This window comes from Papio anubis, chromosome 1, assembly GCF_008728515.1.
Source record: "Papio anubis isolate 15944 chromosome 1, Panubis1.0, whole genome shotgun sequence".
Taxonomy (NCBI): domain Eukaryota; kingdom Metazoa; phylum Chordata; class Mammalia; order Primates; family Cercopithecidae; genus Papio; species Papio anubis.
The window spans coordinates 93064226-93082208 of record NC_044976.1 but is presented as its reverse complement, the minus strand read 5'-3'; the positions used below and the strand labels follow the sequence as shown (position 1 = coordinate 93082208).

The 17983-nt window shown below is 40.7% G+C and overlaps 1 protein-coding gene across 4 annotated transcripts in view; it reads right to left on the bottom strand.

The window, feature by feature from the left end:
• ABCD3 (ATP binding cassette subfamily D member 3) overlaps nucleotides 1-17182 on the bottom strand; it is a 100037-nt gene extending 82855 nt beyond the window's left edge. The window contains exon 1 of one of the 4 annotated variants that reach the window (XM_003892226.4): nucleotides 16988-17182. In XM_003892226.4, the coding sequence (XP_003892275.1) occupies nucleotides 16988-17097 (110 nt within the window). In that variant the 5' untranslated portion in view covers nucleotides 17098-17182. Of the gene's footprint in view, nucleotides 1-2627; nucleotides 3534-16275; nucleotides 16367-16987 lie in introns of those variants that run through there. The other 3 variants (XM_009213266.3, XM_031650988.1, XM_009213262.4) reach the window with 3 other exon arrangements.
• Nucleotides 17183-17983: the final 801 nt, after the last annotated feature.

Genomic DNA, 17983 nt, shown 5'->3' with positions numbered 1-17983 from the left:
GCACAAATAATTAAATCAAAAGGTTCATAATGACAAGAAGAATTCACTGGTCACTTTCAGAAAATAACAAGAAATTAACATATTATTTTGAAAATTGGTAAATAAAGAAGCTAATATCCAACTTTTCCTAATTGAACTGCACCACTAGGTACAACTACTAACCAGATAGCAGAAAAGAAGAGGTTTCTTTCTGTGGAAGCATTCTACCTTATAAGTGAAGAAATAACAGAATTCACATATCACCATATTGCAAGCTTTAATAAATTCACTGATCTAGGTGTCGAGCATCAGTGGCTGCTAAAAATCACAAAAAGAGAGAAAATTAGACACTATAACTCTCTTTTTTTCAAGACAGGATCTTGTTCTATTGCCCAGACTGGAGTGCATGATGCCATCGCGGTTCACTGCAGCCTCAATCCCACCTTAGTAGCTGGAACTGCAGGCATGCGCCACCACACCTGCCTAATGTTTTTTTACTTTTTATAGAGACAGGGTCTTGCTATGTTGCCCAGACTGGTCTCAAACTCCTGGGCTCAAGTTATCCTCCTGCCTTGGCCTCCCGAAGTGCTGGGATTACAGGTAAGAGCCATCATGCCTGGCGTTATATATCTCCTGATGGTGAATATACCACACTAACTCCTAGGAGGTGGAAAAAAACCAAAAACACAAAGCAAAACCTAAATTTGATCAAGGTTTTAGATTCAACTACCAATTTACGGAAAATACAAAGGATGAAGAAAAATTATGCAATCAGCATAATCCAGACTACGGAATCTGTACAGGTCAAAATAACTGGCTGCTTCAGGGAATAAACTGTAAGAAAGAAAGGGAAAAGGAAGGTGGCAGGGGGATATGTAGGTTAAGAGACTTAGATTAAAAAAAAACACAAACACAACTAAATTGTAGTTTTCAGGAATGCACATTTGGGTGATGAAATTATAGGAAACACAAAGATGTGATTATACAGAAGTCAGGATAGCAATTACTTTTGTTATATGGAGCTGAAAAATTCCTATCACCTAGTGACACCATAGCTGACATCATACCACAGTACAACACATTACTCACATATATGTGGTGATGAAACTACTGCCGCACTGCCAGTCACATAAAACAATTAGGTACAGTACATAATGCTTGATAATAATAATAAATGACTATGTTACTAGTTTATGTATTTACTATACTATACTTTTATCATTAGAGTGTACTCCTACTTAAGTAAAAAAAAAAGTTAACTGTAAAACAGCCTCAAGTAGATCCTTCAAAAGATATTCCAGAAGAAGGTACTGCTATCATATGAATGACAGCGCCACACATTTTATTGTCCCTGAAGACCTTCCAGTGGGACAGTATGTGGAAAGGGAAGACAGTGGTTTTTTTTTTAATTAAGATTTTTTAAAATAAATTGCATGTAGCCTAAGTGTACAGTGTTTATAAAGTCTACAGTCATGTGCAATAATACACTAGGCCTTCACATTCACTCATAACTCACTCAATGATTCACCCAGAGCAACTTCCAGTCCTGCAAGCTCCATTCATGGTAAGTACACCTTATACAGGTATACTGTTTTTGATCTTTTATACCATATTTTTACTGTACCTTTTCTATGTTAAGACATGTTTAAAGGCTGGGAGCAGTGGCTCATACCCGTAATCCCAGCACTTTGGGAGGCCAAAGTGGGTGGATCATTTGAGGCCAGGAGTTTGAGGCCAGCCTGGCCAACATTGCAAAACCCTATTTTCAACTAGAAAAAAAAAAAATTATCAGGATGTGGTGGCCCACGCCTGTAGTCCCAGCTACAGGGGAGGCTCAGGCAGGAGAAACACTTGCGCCTGGCAGGCGGAGGCTGCAGTGAGCCAAGACTGTGCCATTGCACTAAAGCCTAGGCAACACAGCCAGATCCTGTCTAAAAAAAAGACATGTTTAGACAAAAAAAAAAAAAAAAGACCATTGTGTTACAACTGCCTATAGTATTCAATACAGTAACATGCTGTACAGGTTTGCAGCCTAGGAGCAATACGCTGTACCATATACCATACAGCTTGGGTGTGTATATAGCATCTAGGTTTGTATAAGTGCACTCTGTGATATTCATACAACAATAAAATTGCCTAACTGGGCTGGGCGTGGTGGCTCACGCCTGTAATCCCAGCACTTTGGGAGGCCAAGGCAGGTGGATCACCTGAGGTCAGGAATTTGAGACCCACCTGACCAAAATGGAGAAATCCTGTCTCTACTAAAAATACAAAATTAGCCAGGCATGGTGGCGCATGCCTATAATCCCAGCTACTCGGGAGGCTGAGGCAGGAGAATCGCTTGAACCCGCGAGGTGGAGGATGCAGTGAGCTGAGATTGCACCACTGCATTCCAGGCTGGCCAATAAGAGTGAAACTCTGTCTAGAACAAAAAAAAAAGAAAAAAAAATTGCCTAACAATGCATTTCTCAGAACATATCTCCATTGTTAAGCAATGCATGACTTAATATAGTAAATAGAATTTTAATAATGAACTTCACTTTGTAATTTAATATAAAACCTTTCTTAACTCCTGAATGATTCTTGAGTTCTTTGAATCTAAATTCATTTGAAAGACTTTGATTTAAATGTTTTATTCTGCCTTTTACCTTCCACATGGTTAATTCGAACTTAAGGCCTCTCATAAGTAGATACCATTTTTACTTTTCTGATTCCTCACCTGTAAAATGAAGACAATAGAAAGAATTATTTCAAAAGACTGTTGTTAGGAATAAATGTAAAACACTTAGAACAATGTCTAAAATATGGTAAGTGTTCAATAAATACTTTATTTATAGTAATATCTCCAGCTTTGTGTCCTTGCAGTTCCTTCTCAAATGTAATTCCATTAACTCCATGTCTTTGTGCAAGCTGTTCTCCCTACCTGGAACGCCTTTGATCCCTTAGCAAAACACTATATATTTCTTAAGATCAGGCTCAAATGTGAAACCCTCCCAGGTAACAACCAGAAGAATGAAACTGTATTCCTACCACAGGTCTAGTCATAGTTGTACAAATTTTCTATGCATTTGTAGTAATAGTGCCACAAGACTGGAGTTAGAAATAACATTTATTTAATTTGGTATCTCAAAGCCTAGCCTACTGACATAGAGCACTCAACAGAACATACTGGATAAATGGTATTATTTCCTCATTCGTGTTTCCTCTAGCGGGGAAAGAGAGAATAGATATTTTCTTGAACCAGTCATAAAATACATACAGAAATGTATTCATCCAGCAACAGTTAAATTAGAAATTATATGATACTGAAGAAATGGAATCACCTCATTTATTCTGTCCTATGCTTGCTTCCTCCACCCCACTTCTTTACTAAACAACGTATCTTGGGCATTGTTGATGGGGGGGAAAAGTCACATGAGTCCTGCAGTTGATAATACCTTAAATCTAATTTCCTGATGCAACATAACTGTATTCATAGGTAAATAAAGAACTATATTTTAGTCCAGGCATGGTGGTTCACGCCTATAACTTCCTAACACTTTGGGATCCTATCTCTACAAAAAATTAAAATATTAGCCAGGCACGGTGGCGCACACCTATAGTTCCAGCTACTCAGGAGGCTGAGGTGGGAGGATCACTTGAGCCCAGGAGGTCAAGGCTGCAGTGAGGCATGATGGCACCATGTACTCCACCATGGGCCACAGAGCGAGCCTGTCTCAAAAAGCAACAACAAACCATATTTTAAATAAAATATTACCAGGGATGAACTAGAAATTTGGTGTAAAATGTTAAGATACGACATTCTCTCTTTCAATAGTCTACGAGTTTCTCAACAGCAAAACTCTTGTCTAATTTACTTTTTAGCTTAACATCTGAAAACCCAGCATCTGGTACATAGCGAGCACTTGACTTTGACTTGGTGGCATGATCTTTGGGTTGTTCTTTTTTTGAGTAGTTCATTGATTTCCACCTGCCTATCTCAGGCCAAGCTACTTTCTCCAGCCCTCATTCTGGAAAGAGGAAAAAAATCTGATTTTATCTCAAATTCTTCTTTTTTGCATTTTTCTTAGCCACACCTCCAAGATAAACTGAAGAATGGCAACAACAATGAATTTTTAGTCCGAAGTTTGAGTTTCATGCAAGTTGATATGCAGTATTTTTATAGGCAAGATAAAAGTATGCACAGTAAAAAGGAAATACACATTCAGATTTCAGAGAAGTTAAAATGTGAAAAGAGACGCTAAAATGTAAAAAAAGTGCATCTTAGATTCAATAAAATATGACACTAATGATAAACACTAGAAAAAGTGTTTTCTCCCTGCCTTCTTCTAGTTATTCAAATTTCCATAGTGTATATTTAACTTTGATAATGCAAAAATGTTTAATTTTTAAAATTAAAGTTGCATTTAATTTTAAAGCAGCTCTTTAGGTGTAGGCCTACTCACTAAATTAACAAACATTTACAGAATTGTTGTTCTTATCCTCTGAGACACTATGTGTTAGTCTGTTTTCACCCTGCTGATAAAGACATACCCGAGCCTGGGCAATTTAAAAAAGAGGTTTAATTAGACTCACAGTTCCACGTGGCTGGGGAGGCTTCACAATCACAGCAGAAGGCAAGGCAAGTCATACTTGATGTGGATGGTGGCAGACAAAAAGAGCTTGCGCAGGGGAACTCCTCTTTATAAAACCATCAGGTCGCACGGAACTTATTCACTATCACTAGAATAGCACAGGAAAGACCTGCCCCCATGATTCAAATACCTCCCACCTACCCCTCCTACAACACTGGGAATTCAAGATGAGATTTAGGTGGGGACACAGCCAAACCATATCATTCCAACCTGGCCCCTCCCAAATCTCACGTCCTCACATTTCAAAACCAATCATGCCTTCCCAACAGTCCCCCAAAGTCTTAATTCATTTCAGCATTAACTCAAAAGTCCACAGTCCAAAGTCTCATCCGAGACCTGCCCATTAGCCTGCAAAATCAAAAGCAAGTTAGTTGCTTCCTACATACAATGGGGGTACAGGCATTGGGTAAATACAGCCATTCCAAATGGAAGAAATTGGCCAAAACAAAGGGGCTATAAGTTCAGAATCTGGCAGGGCCGTCAAATCTTAAAGTACTAAAATGATCTCCTTTGACTCCATGTCTCACATACAGGTCACACTGATGCAAGAGCTAGGTTCCCATAGTCTTGGAAAGCTCTGCCCCTATGGCTTTGCTGGGTACAGCCTCCCTCCTGGCTGCTTTCACAGGTTGGCGTTGAATGTTTAGTTTTCCCAGGCACAGTGCAAGCCGCTGGTGGAGCTACACTTTTGGAGTCTGGAAGACAGAGGCCCTCCTCTCATGGCTCCACTAGGTGGTGCCCCAGCAGGGATTCTGTGTGGGGGCTCCAACCTCACTTTCCCTTCCACACTGCCCCAGCAGAGGTTCTCCATGCGGGCCCCACCCCTGCAGCAAACTTCTGCATGGGCATCCAGCCATTTTCATACATCCTCTGAAATCTAGGCAGAGGTTCCCAAACCCAATTCTTGACTTCTGTGCACTTGCAGGCTCAACACCACGTGGAAGCTGCCAAGGCTTGGGGCTTACACCCTCTGAAGCCATGGCCTGAGCTGTACCTTGGCCCCTTTTAGTCACAGCTGGAGGAGCTGGGATGCAGGGGACCAAGTCCCTAGACTACACACAGCAGAGGGACCCTGGGACCAGCCCAAGAAACCAATTTTTCCTCCTAAACATCCAGGTCTGTGATGGGAGGGGCTGCCACAAAGGTTCTCTGACATGCCCTGGAGACATTTTCCCCATTGTCTTGGTGATTAACATTTGGATCCTCATTACTTATGCAAATTTCTGCAGCTGGCTTGAATTTCCTCTCAGAAAATGGGTTATTCTTTTCTATCCTATTGTCAGGCTGCAAATTTTCTGAACTTACATGCTCTGCTTCCCTTATAAAACTGAATGCCTTTAACAGCACCCAAGCCACCTCTTGAATGCTTTGCTGCTTAGAAATTTCTTCCGCCAGACACCCTAAATCATCTCCCTCAAGTTCAAAGTTCCACAAATCTCTAAGACAGGGGCAAAATGCTGACAGTCTCTTTGCTAAAACATAACAAGAGTCACCTTTGCTCCAGTTCCCAACAAGTTTCTCATCTCCATCTGAGACTACCTCAGCCTGGACCTTATTGTTCATATCACTATCAGCATTTTTGTCAAAGCCATTCAGCAAGTCTCTAGGAAGTTCCAAATTTTCCCATATTTTCCTGTCTTCTGAGCCCTCCAAACTGTTCCAGCCTCTGCCTATTACCCAGTTCCAAAGTCGCTTCCACATTTTCAGGTATCTTTTCAGCAACGCCCCACTCTACTTGTACCAATTTTCCATATTAGTCTGTTTTCATACTGCTGATAAAGACATACCCAAGACTGGGCAATTTACAAAAGAAAGAGGTTTAACTGGACTCACAGTTCCATGTGGCTGGGGAGGTCTCACAATGCTGGTGAAAGGCAAAGAGAAGCAAGTCACATCTTATGTGGATGGCGGCAGGCAAAAAGAGCTTGTACAGGAGAACTCCTCTTTATAAAACCATTAGCTCTCATGAGACTTATTCACTATCACGAGAACAGCATGGGAAAGACCTGCCCCCATGATTCAGTTACCTCCCACCAGTCCCTTCCACAAGGGACCATATCATACTACGTCTCATGTTGCTTACTTCATACATTTAAGAAACTGTATAAATATTTTTAAAATAGTGACATGCAATGATACATTACATATATATATCACATATATGATATCAACATAACATGCTGACTACATTATTATTTACCTAGAGCAGTTGCCTCATTCTACACAGTGCTTTTTAATGCCAATAGATGTATTAGTAAAGTATTAAAGTCAAAATAATTTCAGCATAGAGTAAATCATACAATCCACTTTTATGTCATAATAGTACCATTATAGTGGTGAGACGGCTACATCTATTTACAAATATCAAACTAGCTGACTATGCTTTGATGAGCTTTATTTTCAATTTTATACTTTATTAACTTAACTGCATTCACTCAGGCCTGCTAATCTAGCAAACCGATAAGAAAGGTGTGTTTAAAAACAAAAACACTTTTCCATTTCTCAATCTTGTGGCAAAAAAAAAAAACACAAAAAATAAACAAAACACCTTTCAGCATACTCCTTCTATTTTACCTAAGAAGGCTTCAAACCATCTTAATATTTATAATAGTTCCCATTGCATCACATAAATAGCAGTTATCCAAAGAATTTTATTCTTAAGTTTATAGAAGGCTATATTCTTGACAGAGATGCCTAAAACAAAAGTGACTTACCCTTAAAAAGAATATGATGAAAGCCATGTTTTAAGCAAGGGCCTGATGCCTAATTTTATGTAGAAATAATACAAATGCCATTTCAAACAACAGTTACATAAAAATCTTTCGAAAAGAAATAACAGGGCCAAGCACAGTGGCTCATGCCTGTAATCCTGAAACTTTTGGGAGAACAAGGCGGCAGATCGCTTGGAGGCTAGAAACTCGAGACTAGCCTGGTCAACACAGTGAAATACCATTTCCCATAAAATTGTATTTCATTTAGCATATATAATTCCAAAGAAAATGCAGGAAGATCTTATCTTTTTCCTTCATAATTCAAGTTCATATTACATTGAAACAGATTAGAAGGTGATGATATTCATCAGGTCATGGATGAGTGTGATGTTGATCCTGGGAAAAAAATGACAACTTACTTATCTAAATGGGCAGTATGGCATGGGTACTTAGAAAGAAGTGGTAAATTTTAGGAGCAAATATGAATTCACCAAAAAATTATGTCAGACTAAGGTCATTCTTTGAAAGGGATCATGAACTTTTTGTAAATTTTGTTCACTATGCTACAAGGCACTTGATGATAAACAAAATCAGAGTTTCTGCCCTTTCCATGTAAGAGATCAAGGCCACATACAGTTCTAACGTCTATCTTCACACCTCTATGACCAGGAAAGAAAGCCCCTTCCCCACACCAGCTCCAGCAGAAATATCCCAAAAGAGGATTCTGGCCCAGTATGGATCAGGTTATGGATATTGTCAGAAAGCCAGGTCTACTATCAGAAGGAAATGTGTGAAAAGGTGCTGGTAAGTTAAAGATGAGAGCCAATACAATAACCAAAGGGTGTTAATTAATAGAAAGATTATAGTGGTGTAAACATACTGTTCTATACTCAGTCCTGCCCAATCAGTTTTTTAAGTTTCTTAGGAAAACATACAGAAGGAATAGTAATTAATTGTGCTGATCAAAAAGTTTCAGAGGGAAGAAGTAATGTGTCCAACCAAAAATAAGTATAAAGACCTGCACCCAGGTTTAAAAAAAAAAAAAATCAGGCTGGCCGCAGTGGCTCACACCTGTAATCCCAGCACTTTGGGAGGTCAAGGCGGGCAGATCACCTGAGGCCAGGAGTTCAAGACCAGTCAACATGGTAAAACCCCATTTCTACTAAAAATACAATAAAATTAGCTGGGTGTGGTAGCAGTTGCCTGTAATCCCAGCTACTCGGGAGGCTGAGGCAAGAGAATCACTTGAACCCGGGAGTCGGAGGTTGCAGTAAGCCAAATTTGCACCACTGCACTCCAGCCTGGGTGACAGAGAGGGACTCCATCTCAAAAAAAAAAAATCAAACACATCAAGATGAGGAGGGGGAAAGAAACATTGTGTAAGCTAAATACAAGTGAAAAATATCTGAGTCATAAAAATGAACGTAACTTCATGCTATTTTAATGAAAGCTTAACATCTTAGGATCTTTAATGAAAGCTTAGGACAAGGCAGGTCATAGTTCTTCTCTAGTGTGTCAGTGAGAAGACACTTTGAATGCTGGATTCCATTTAGCACTGCCTCTTTAAAAGGTGGAGAAATAAAGACTGTCATATTCAGGAAGCAATAACTGAAAAAATACAGAAACCTAAAAACCATGTCACATAAAACTAACTTGAGATACTTTCCAACTCTGAAAGTAAATGATTCTATCAATTGAAAAAGGCTTCTTTCGGGAGATTGTCATGGGTATATCTGAGGAAATTAGGAAGGCTCGGGAGGTTTTAAGAAGCTAACAATGGTATGTTTTGTTGTCCTTTTAGTTTTCTCTTAGCAAGCATAGGAATGAGAGCTACCTTTTATTTACTGAGCACTGGGTAAGATATTTTCTCCATAAATCCTCACTTAACTGCTGAGTGAGTGAGTAGATACTACTATCTCTGTTCTACTGAGGTTCAGAAAGGTTAAGTAAATTGACCAAGGTCACAGATCTGGCAAATGGCTAACTGAAAAATTGAACCCGTATCTGACTCTAAAGACTACTCTTTAACACTATGCCAAACTGCCTCCATAATAAACATCAAGTTGCTGCATATAAAAATGTTCATTTTTGCAAATTATAAAATACATGCAAATTAAAATAATCTTTCAAGACTATTTTGCATCTGTAAAGTAGAAAAAAAATTAAATATCCCCTAATGATGAGTAGGTAATTAAGTTAGCATTCATTCATGGTATTGCAAATTGGCACAACTCATGAAAAGTAATACATCAACCTGTGTAGTTTAAGAATACCCATGGTTTTTCCACAAACACTAAGGAAATTCATAAGCCTCCATTCATTAATCCTATTTCTGGCAACTTATTCCCAGGAAGTTATTCGGCAGAGATGAAAATGTTCACTTGCAAAAATACACAGTATAATCCATAAAAATTCCAGAGGCAGTCTAGATGCTCAATAGCTAACAGTAAAATAAACTAAGATATAGCCACACAGAGGAATATTTATATATTTCTTTAAAAGTATAGTTATGAAGGTCATGTATAGGGAAATATAGGAAAGAGGTATGCTTTAAATGAAAATAGCAAAACATGTACATTATAACTATGTAAAAAATGCACATAAATACAGAATAAAAGGAAATAAAAATAAAACAATTATGTGTATTATGGTTATAACATTATGAATGATTTTTAATTTTCTTAAATTGTCTTTAATGTTTACACTCTATTAACTGTCAAAAGCAGGTGATGATAATGATAGCTTTTTTTTAAGTTTCTGAGACTTGCTTTACCTGTACATATAGGAGGTATAAGTGGTCCAGCTCCTAAAGAGCTCATAAATACACTAAAGATAACATTTCATTTGTAACAAAAAGAATTTGTTATTTAAAACGATAGTAACCACAGCCCCCAAGAAATGAGCATCTCATTTGTTGTTGTAGAGTCAAACAAGTATGAGTGTCTACTATATATGTCAGTCACGGTTCTAGTCACTGGGGCTATAACTGTGAACAAAACAGACAAAAATTCTTGCCCTTGTGGAACTTACATGCTAGCAGTATGTATATACTGCAAACATATACAAAAGACAAGATAAATATGTAAAATATATAGCATATTTTATAGTGATAAGTACTAAGGAGAAAAGTAAAGCCAGGAAGGTAGACAGGATGTTATTTTAAATTGAGTGGCAGGGGCCAGGCACAGTGGTTCCTGCCTGTAAGCCCAGCACTTTAGGAGGCTGAGGTGGGAGAATCACTTGAGCCCAGGAATTCTAGTCCAGCCTGGGCAACAAAATGTGACCTTGTCTCTACAAAAAATAATATTAGCCAGGTGTGGTGGCGTGTGGCTGTAGTCCTAGCTACTTGGGAGGCTGAGGTAGGAGGACTGTTTGAGCCTAGGAGGCAAAGGCTGCAATGAGCCAAGATCGTGCCATTGCACTCCAGCATGGGTGACGGAGTGAGACCCCGTCTCTAAATAAATAAATAAATAAAATAAATTGAATGGCAATAGAAGGTCTCACTAAAAAGATGTCTGAGAAAAGACTGAAAGAGCACAGAGAGTAAGCAATGTAAGTATCTGAGGAAAGAGCACTTCAGGCAGGGGAAACAGCAAGTACAAAAGCCTTGAAATAGAATGCCTACCCAAGGATGCCAATGTGCCAATAACAGGTACACACAATTAATTAAACAACCTGTACTCAGTTCCCCCTAGCAGACCACAGATAATTCCACAGTCCTCAGAACATTGCTCTGGGTCTGATCTGCCTCAGTTGGGTTCAGTACACAGCTACTTTGGCTGGCAAATTCTTCAGTGCTTTTTTTTTCCATCCAAGGTTGCTTAAGCATCTCTTTTCTATTTTGAGGATCCAAACCGAGCCAGCCCATATAACATCTACTCATGGGTCACTGTAAGGGTCTCAAGCAGCCCTAACCCCTCACATGACTCATGCTTGTACTGTGCAAAACACCCAGTGCGCCTGTGAAACTGAGAAAAGTGAAGCCAGCCCCTTCTAGAGCTTGATTGGAATGGGGGCAGATTTAGAGAAGGAAAGCTGAATTTTGAAGTTTACAGGAAAGTTGTAGAGGAGTTAGCAGTAAGGTAGTGCAGGGAGTAAGAAGCTACAGATATAAGGACACCCAATGGGTAAAGAAAGGCCCAGCAGCAGGCCACAGGGCTGAGACTCAGGACAAAAAAAAAGTCAAGAAATTTCCAGTGTGGGAATGTCCAAGAAACTTCTAAATAAAAGCATTTAAGTTGTTCACTATTCTGGGATATAATCCCTACCACTCCTCCCAAATTTTCAATAAAGCCCTACTATAAATATCTGCTTTGTGACTGATTCTTGAGAGAAATCAAGGCAGACACCAAAGAGACAGGCTCAAGAGACAAGATATAAGTACCTTCTCAAATAGAGCAGAAAATGCTCCAAAGGAAGTGAAGTAAGGTGTCACTAAGAGAAACACAAGCTCCCTGAAATTCCTCAGAAATATTTAGGAGAGGAAACTGTGTTCCCACCATTTACAGATGGGGGCTTTTAAAAGCAGGAAAATCACCCCATAAGCAGGTGGATTTTGGTATACCTAGCTAGATTATACCCAGTCAAGCAATGAATAGGTAAAATAATAAAGGGATTTAAATGCATGCTTCAGAAATTTTAAAAGAGGTGATCATCATTTAGATCATCTAGAGTAGCTAAATAACACTTCATGGATGCCTTCAAGGATGACAAGAGTTGGAGAACAGGGATATCACAGAAAGATATTCCAGGTATGAGTAACAGCATGAATAAAGCTCCAAAGCCAAAAATGAGTGTGGCCTGTTCAAAGAACAGTGTAGAAACTGGCCTATTTGGAACAGAGAGTACCCGTTGGCAGGCAATGGCATATAAGATTAGCCAGGTAAAATGAGACCAGATTGAGGGAGGCTCTGAAATCCAAGATGAGAAATCTGAACTTTATTTGACAAGCACTGATAAGCAGCGAAAGAAACTGCTTTGTTCTGTTCTGCTTTTTGAAGATAATAAAATACTGTGGCTATACAGACAGGTAGCATTCCCTGTCTTCTAAAATTGGCCCACTGATTTCCCACTCCCCAGGTCAGGTTATATATGCTCAGGTACACATTACTTCTGTGAAAAGAATGTTTCTGTTCATGTTGGTACTAGGCATCTCCAACTGCCTGTCAATTACCCTTAAAAGTTCTTCAACTATCTTATGTCATTTATCCTCTCCATAAACACTGTTTAACCCATGACATAGCCAAACTAGGGAATTAAAGATGACTCAGTTCATGCCCTTAAGAAACTTAGGATCTGATGTAGGCAAAAGCCAAGAAAACAAACTAATACAATACAGAGTGGTAAGTGCCAAAGTAAGGGATTCCTAGAGCAGTAGTCTCCAACCTTTTTGGCACCAGGGACCAGTTTTGCAGAAGACAATTTTTCCACAAATTGGAGTTGGGGTGGGAGATGGTTTCAGAATGAAACTGTTCCACCTCAGATCATCAGGCATTAGATTCTCATAAGAAGTGTGCAACCTAGATCCCTCACCATGTGCAGTTCAAAACAGGTTCACGCTCCTAAGAGAATCTAACGCCGCTGCTGATCTGACAGGAGGCGGAGCTCAGGTGGTAATGCTCGCTTGCACAAGCAGTGTGGCTGGGTCCTAACAGGCCACCAACCTGTACCAGTCCACAGCCCGGGAGTTAGGGACCCATGGCCTACAGTATCATAAAAGCAGAGGACACTTACATCAGTTTGGAGATCAGAAAAAGATAGAAAACACCTAAGACAAAGTGTTGACTGAGTCTTGAAAAAAAAGAAGTATCAGCTGGGCAAGGTGGCTCACGCCTGTAATCTGCCCACCACTGAGGTGGGCAGACTGCTTGAACTCAGGAGTTCCAGACTAGCCCAGGAAACATGGTGAAAATCTGTCTCTACAAAAAATACAAAAAAATTAGCCAGGCGTGGTGGCAGGCACCTGTGGTCCCCGCTATTATACTTTGGAGGCTGAGATGGGAGGACTGCTTCAGCCCAGCAGGCAGAGGTCGCAGTGGGCAGTGACCACTCCAGCCAGAGCGAAAGAGACAGACCCTGTCTCAAATATATAAATAAATAAATATCAGAACACGAGGAGACATAGTGGGGATGACAGTGATTGCAATCGGACTGCAAAGGCTAGGCAGAGACTGTCATACTTAGAGACTACAAGTTAATTCCTTATGGCTGGATGAGTGGGAAAAGTAGGCAAGGACCATACCATGAATACAGAAAGTTTGTATTTTAGAGTAGATGAATGATTTTAATGAAGGAATATTACGATCATATATGAGCTTCTTAAAAAGAGCTCCAGTGCCAGTGGAAGATGGATTGAAAGGGCACCACAAAGTTTCTTCCTAACATAAATGCAACAAAAATCTGATAAAGGATGCTGTAACAGTCACTTTATTCCAGTTATCCACTCCTACCCTCTTTCTAGGCTTAACGCACATCCTTCATGAAGCCTTCCTCAACCCTTTCCAAACACATTAATCTTGTCTTTCTCAGAACTTCTAACACACGTCTACTTGTACATTTCTTTCTCCTATCAGTGTTTAAGTTTCTCTTCCCTAACAAGAAGGTAAGCTCCCTGAGAAAACAAGTCATACATTTCTGTAATACACACACACACACACACACACACACACATCTTACAGCTCCCAGCATAGTAATATAACATTCTGAAATAGACACTTCCTTTAAATAGCCCTCTTTATCCATGAGTACAAAGATTCTGCTTTCCCCATAAATAATAAAATAAAATGTAAGATTAGGCAAACTAAGGTGAAAAGTTAGCATAGCAGTGGTGGGATCAGGAGTGAATACCAGGTGATCAGGAATGAATACAAGGGAACTTTCTGGGGAGAAGGAAATGTTCTAATTTGTCATAGGGATGTGTTACAGTGTATTCATTTGTCTAAAAAAATGTATAACTAAGATTTGTACATTTCAATGTATATAAATTTTATCTAAAAAAACTATAAAAATAAGGGGTGAGAGGCAGGTTGATATAGATGAAACAGGAATATAGAATGTTGCTGGCACCCCTTGGGTAAAGTGTATTGGACAATCCTTGTATTATCCTATTTACTTTTTATACGTGTGAAATTTTCCACAATAAAAGGTCAGAAACACACACACATATGAGATTTAACTAAGTGAAAAAAATTACATCAACGAAAATTAAAAATAATCCAGAACATTTAATTACTCATTCTCCTAATGTTTGGAACAATGTTACACTGTAACTTTTAAAGTGATTTTTACTAGCTCTATTATCTGTCCAATTTTAAGGAAATACATATTCTAAAACCAACCTACTATTAACAACATAGACAAAAGAAGGCCAAGTAGCCACAGTTTCCTTAATTAAGCATCAGATATTAAAATTAATTAGTTCTGTTGCCAAAGGTATTCAAAAGGCCAGTCAAATATAAAGTTAGAATCCTCTAATCTTCAAACTGTGATACCAAAGGTGGTGACTGAAAGATATTCATAAGATTCTGGAAGTACAATATCTACAAAAATACACTCAATGCCATTTTTAATGGTTTCAAAATAGTTCAATCATTTCATCTCAACAATTTAAACTTCACAATTCTCTGCTCAGAATCTGCAATCTCCTCCAACAAAATAATGTGTAAAATAGAGGTTTTCCCCACTCATCCCAATGCAAAAGACTAATAATAATCTTTTGTTCAGTACATCTCCTGCTAAATAACTTAATCCCCACAAAAGCTCATAACATTTCTCAAAAAAAAAAAAAAAAAGGTTTTTTTTGGCATTTTACAATGGCAAATGAGCAGCTAAAATTATTTAATAAGACAAATTCTATTATATTATTTTACTTCTATCACTACTGTTTCCCATTAGATTATGTTCAAAATTTCCCTTACCAATTATCTACAGTCTTATAAACTGGTTTGTAGTTAGGTGGACTGTGACTGGATGGGGGATGAGAATTTCTGGGGCGCTAATAATGTTCTGTTTCTTGATCTGGGTGCTGATTACACGGGTGTGTTCTACTTGTAAAAATTCTTCAAGCTCTACACGTATGTGTACTATATGTATGTGACATGTATGTGATACTATATCACATATACATATAAATGCGATACTTCAGTAAAGAAGTTTCTTTTTAAAAAATTATAAAAGTAATCCAGAACTGGCAGGGCCGTCCTCGAGTCCCCTCCTACATAGTAAAACACTTGTTCTATGCCCTGAAACACTTCTTTGCAAAAACAGAATTCAAGTTAAAGGACCTAACATCTTCTTTCTACCGGCATGTTCCCAGGTAACAGGTAACTTCTATTTGCAACTGGGAGTTTATACAAACCAACAGAAAAACTTGCTTTATATTTTCCCAAATTAATCCTTTTAAAATCAAACTGAATAGAAGAAAAATGAGTAAGCGCTGTATTGCCCAGCCTATGCTGCAAATCATTTTCAACTCTGTTAAATGGATTTAGGAAGGAAAAGAAAGATCATCACTTCAGACTCTAGTAAGATAAAAACAGAAGGCGGCTAGAAAGAACTTAATGGAAAGGGTACTATAAACTAGAAGTCTACTTGTCAGTGTTTTAGTGCAAATTTTACTACTAATTAGATATTGTAGGCAAATCAAACATGGGAGGAAACAGTACCTGCTCAGAGGAATGAATAAAATTAAATTCATGAAAGTAGTATGTCAAGATTTAATACGAAATATTCAATGACTGGCAAGAACGCTTGGGAAGTAGCCTTTTCTCATTCACTTGTCCAGCAAATAAAAATTGTATGTATGTGACATACATACCTGTATGTCACAACCATAATTCAGCTCTCTTTTTTCCTTTCTCTGATCTGATAGCCTCCCAAAGTTAAATCTACGTAATGAAATTCTCTCGCGGTGGAAGCAGTGGAGTGTCATTAAAAAGGAGCTTGATCCTCACCTAAAGCACACTCTCACCTTTCACCTACAGAGCCCTCTAAGTCCGACAGACCCGATCCAGCCTTTCCGGGATGAAATGCCAGGGCGTTCACCGACCAAAGGGTTCACCGACTCCAAGGGGTCACCACTTTAGATGGCAATCTTGCCAAGTGGACCGGGAATAGTTTCACAGGAGCCACCCTCGCGACTTTCAACAGCAGTTACTCTGGAATCGAGCCAAACCTCGTCCAAGTGACTTAAACACCAGCCTCCAGCCTGGCGAATCCAATCCCCATCCTCAATCACACATCCACGTCCCCAAAACAAATCCTTCACGGTCTGTCTGGAGATGAGATGGCAAAACCAGAACACACCCAGAAAGTTGACACAGAAGGGGGTGATGTCGGGAAGGGGGTGGGGGACACACCGTGTCCCCCTCCCACCCCCAACTGGAGGCTGCTGTCTGGGGGCTGGTTGGACGCCGGTTCGCCCGCGGGCGCAGAATTCGCACTCCCGGGGTGGAACGAGGTCGCCGGACAGGCCGGCTGGGATCGATGCTGTCGCGGCGGGGACTCGCGGACACCCTGACATTGGAGCCCCATGGCAGTCGCGGTCGGCCCTCTCTCCGCCTCACCCCGTCGGGCAAAGGGACCGGTCCGCCGGGCGGGGAGGGAGACCGCGCGGGGAGCGACCGCTCGGGCCCGGGAAGGCGGCTCGGCTACGGGCCTTCTTACCCGTGCAGGCCGAGGGCGCGGCGCCGCTTGTGGAGCAGGCAGAGTAGCAGGAACGCGGCACCAGCTAGCGAGGAGTTTCGCGCCGTCAAGTACTTGCTGAAGGCCGCCATGGCACTGCCGGTACAAGACAGCCGGCGGAGGGGACGCGGCGGCGGATACCTTAGCGCAGGAAGCGCGGGGGAGACTGGGAGGAGAGCAGAGGGCGGGGCCGGCCGCTCAGGACCGCCCCCCGGCGCGCGCCGCCGCGCCGCCCGCGCTCTGGAGCCCACTTTGTACTTCGGCTCGGCGGGAGCGCGCCTGGCAGCCTCCGAGGGCGGAACAATTCCCGGGACGCGCTCTGCGCACGCGCGGACCCCCTCAGGGTCTCCGGAAACGCGGCGCGGAGGCGCTGTTGCTACTCAGCCCTGCGAGGCGTCAGTGCTGCCCCTCCCTCACCCCTACTCTCCCACCCTTCGCGCGCACACCCCGGCTTTCACAAGAACTGGATGAGCGGGCCCGGCCTGCACCGAGGACCTAGTGGGCCCTGCCTCTCCACTCCCGCGGTGATGGACCGTTACCACCCTCTTAAAGGAGCCCAGGAAGGAAGCGGGCGGCCCCGTCACACAGCGTGTAGGGAAAACACAGCACAGCGATTTTTAGGACGAAGCCAAACAATCGGAACTCCGTAGTGTAGGGAGATGTGAGGAGAATGAAACAGATCAAAGAGCTTTTTCCAAGCCAGTGTTTTCCAAACCGCGGGTTATAATCTCTAGCGCATTGTGAAATCGGTTTGGTAGATCGGGATCATCACCCTAAAATTGAGAATAGAGCAAAATAGAAAAGTTTCACAGTACATCACGTAGTAAAGGATTTGTTTGGAGAAATTTTGATTTCAGTGTTTTACAAGTATGTATCGCCAGCGGCGATGTAAAATGTATTTATGCAGATCTGGTAAGAAAAAAAGTTTGAGAAACACTGTTCTTTGCAAAGGGACATTCAGAAGTAACAATCGTGCGT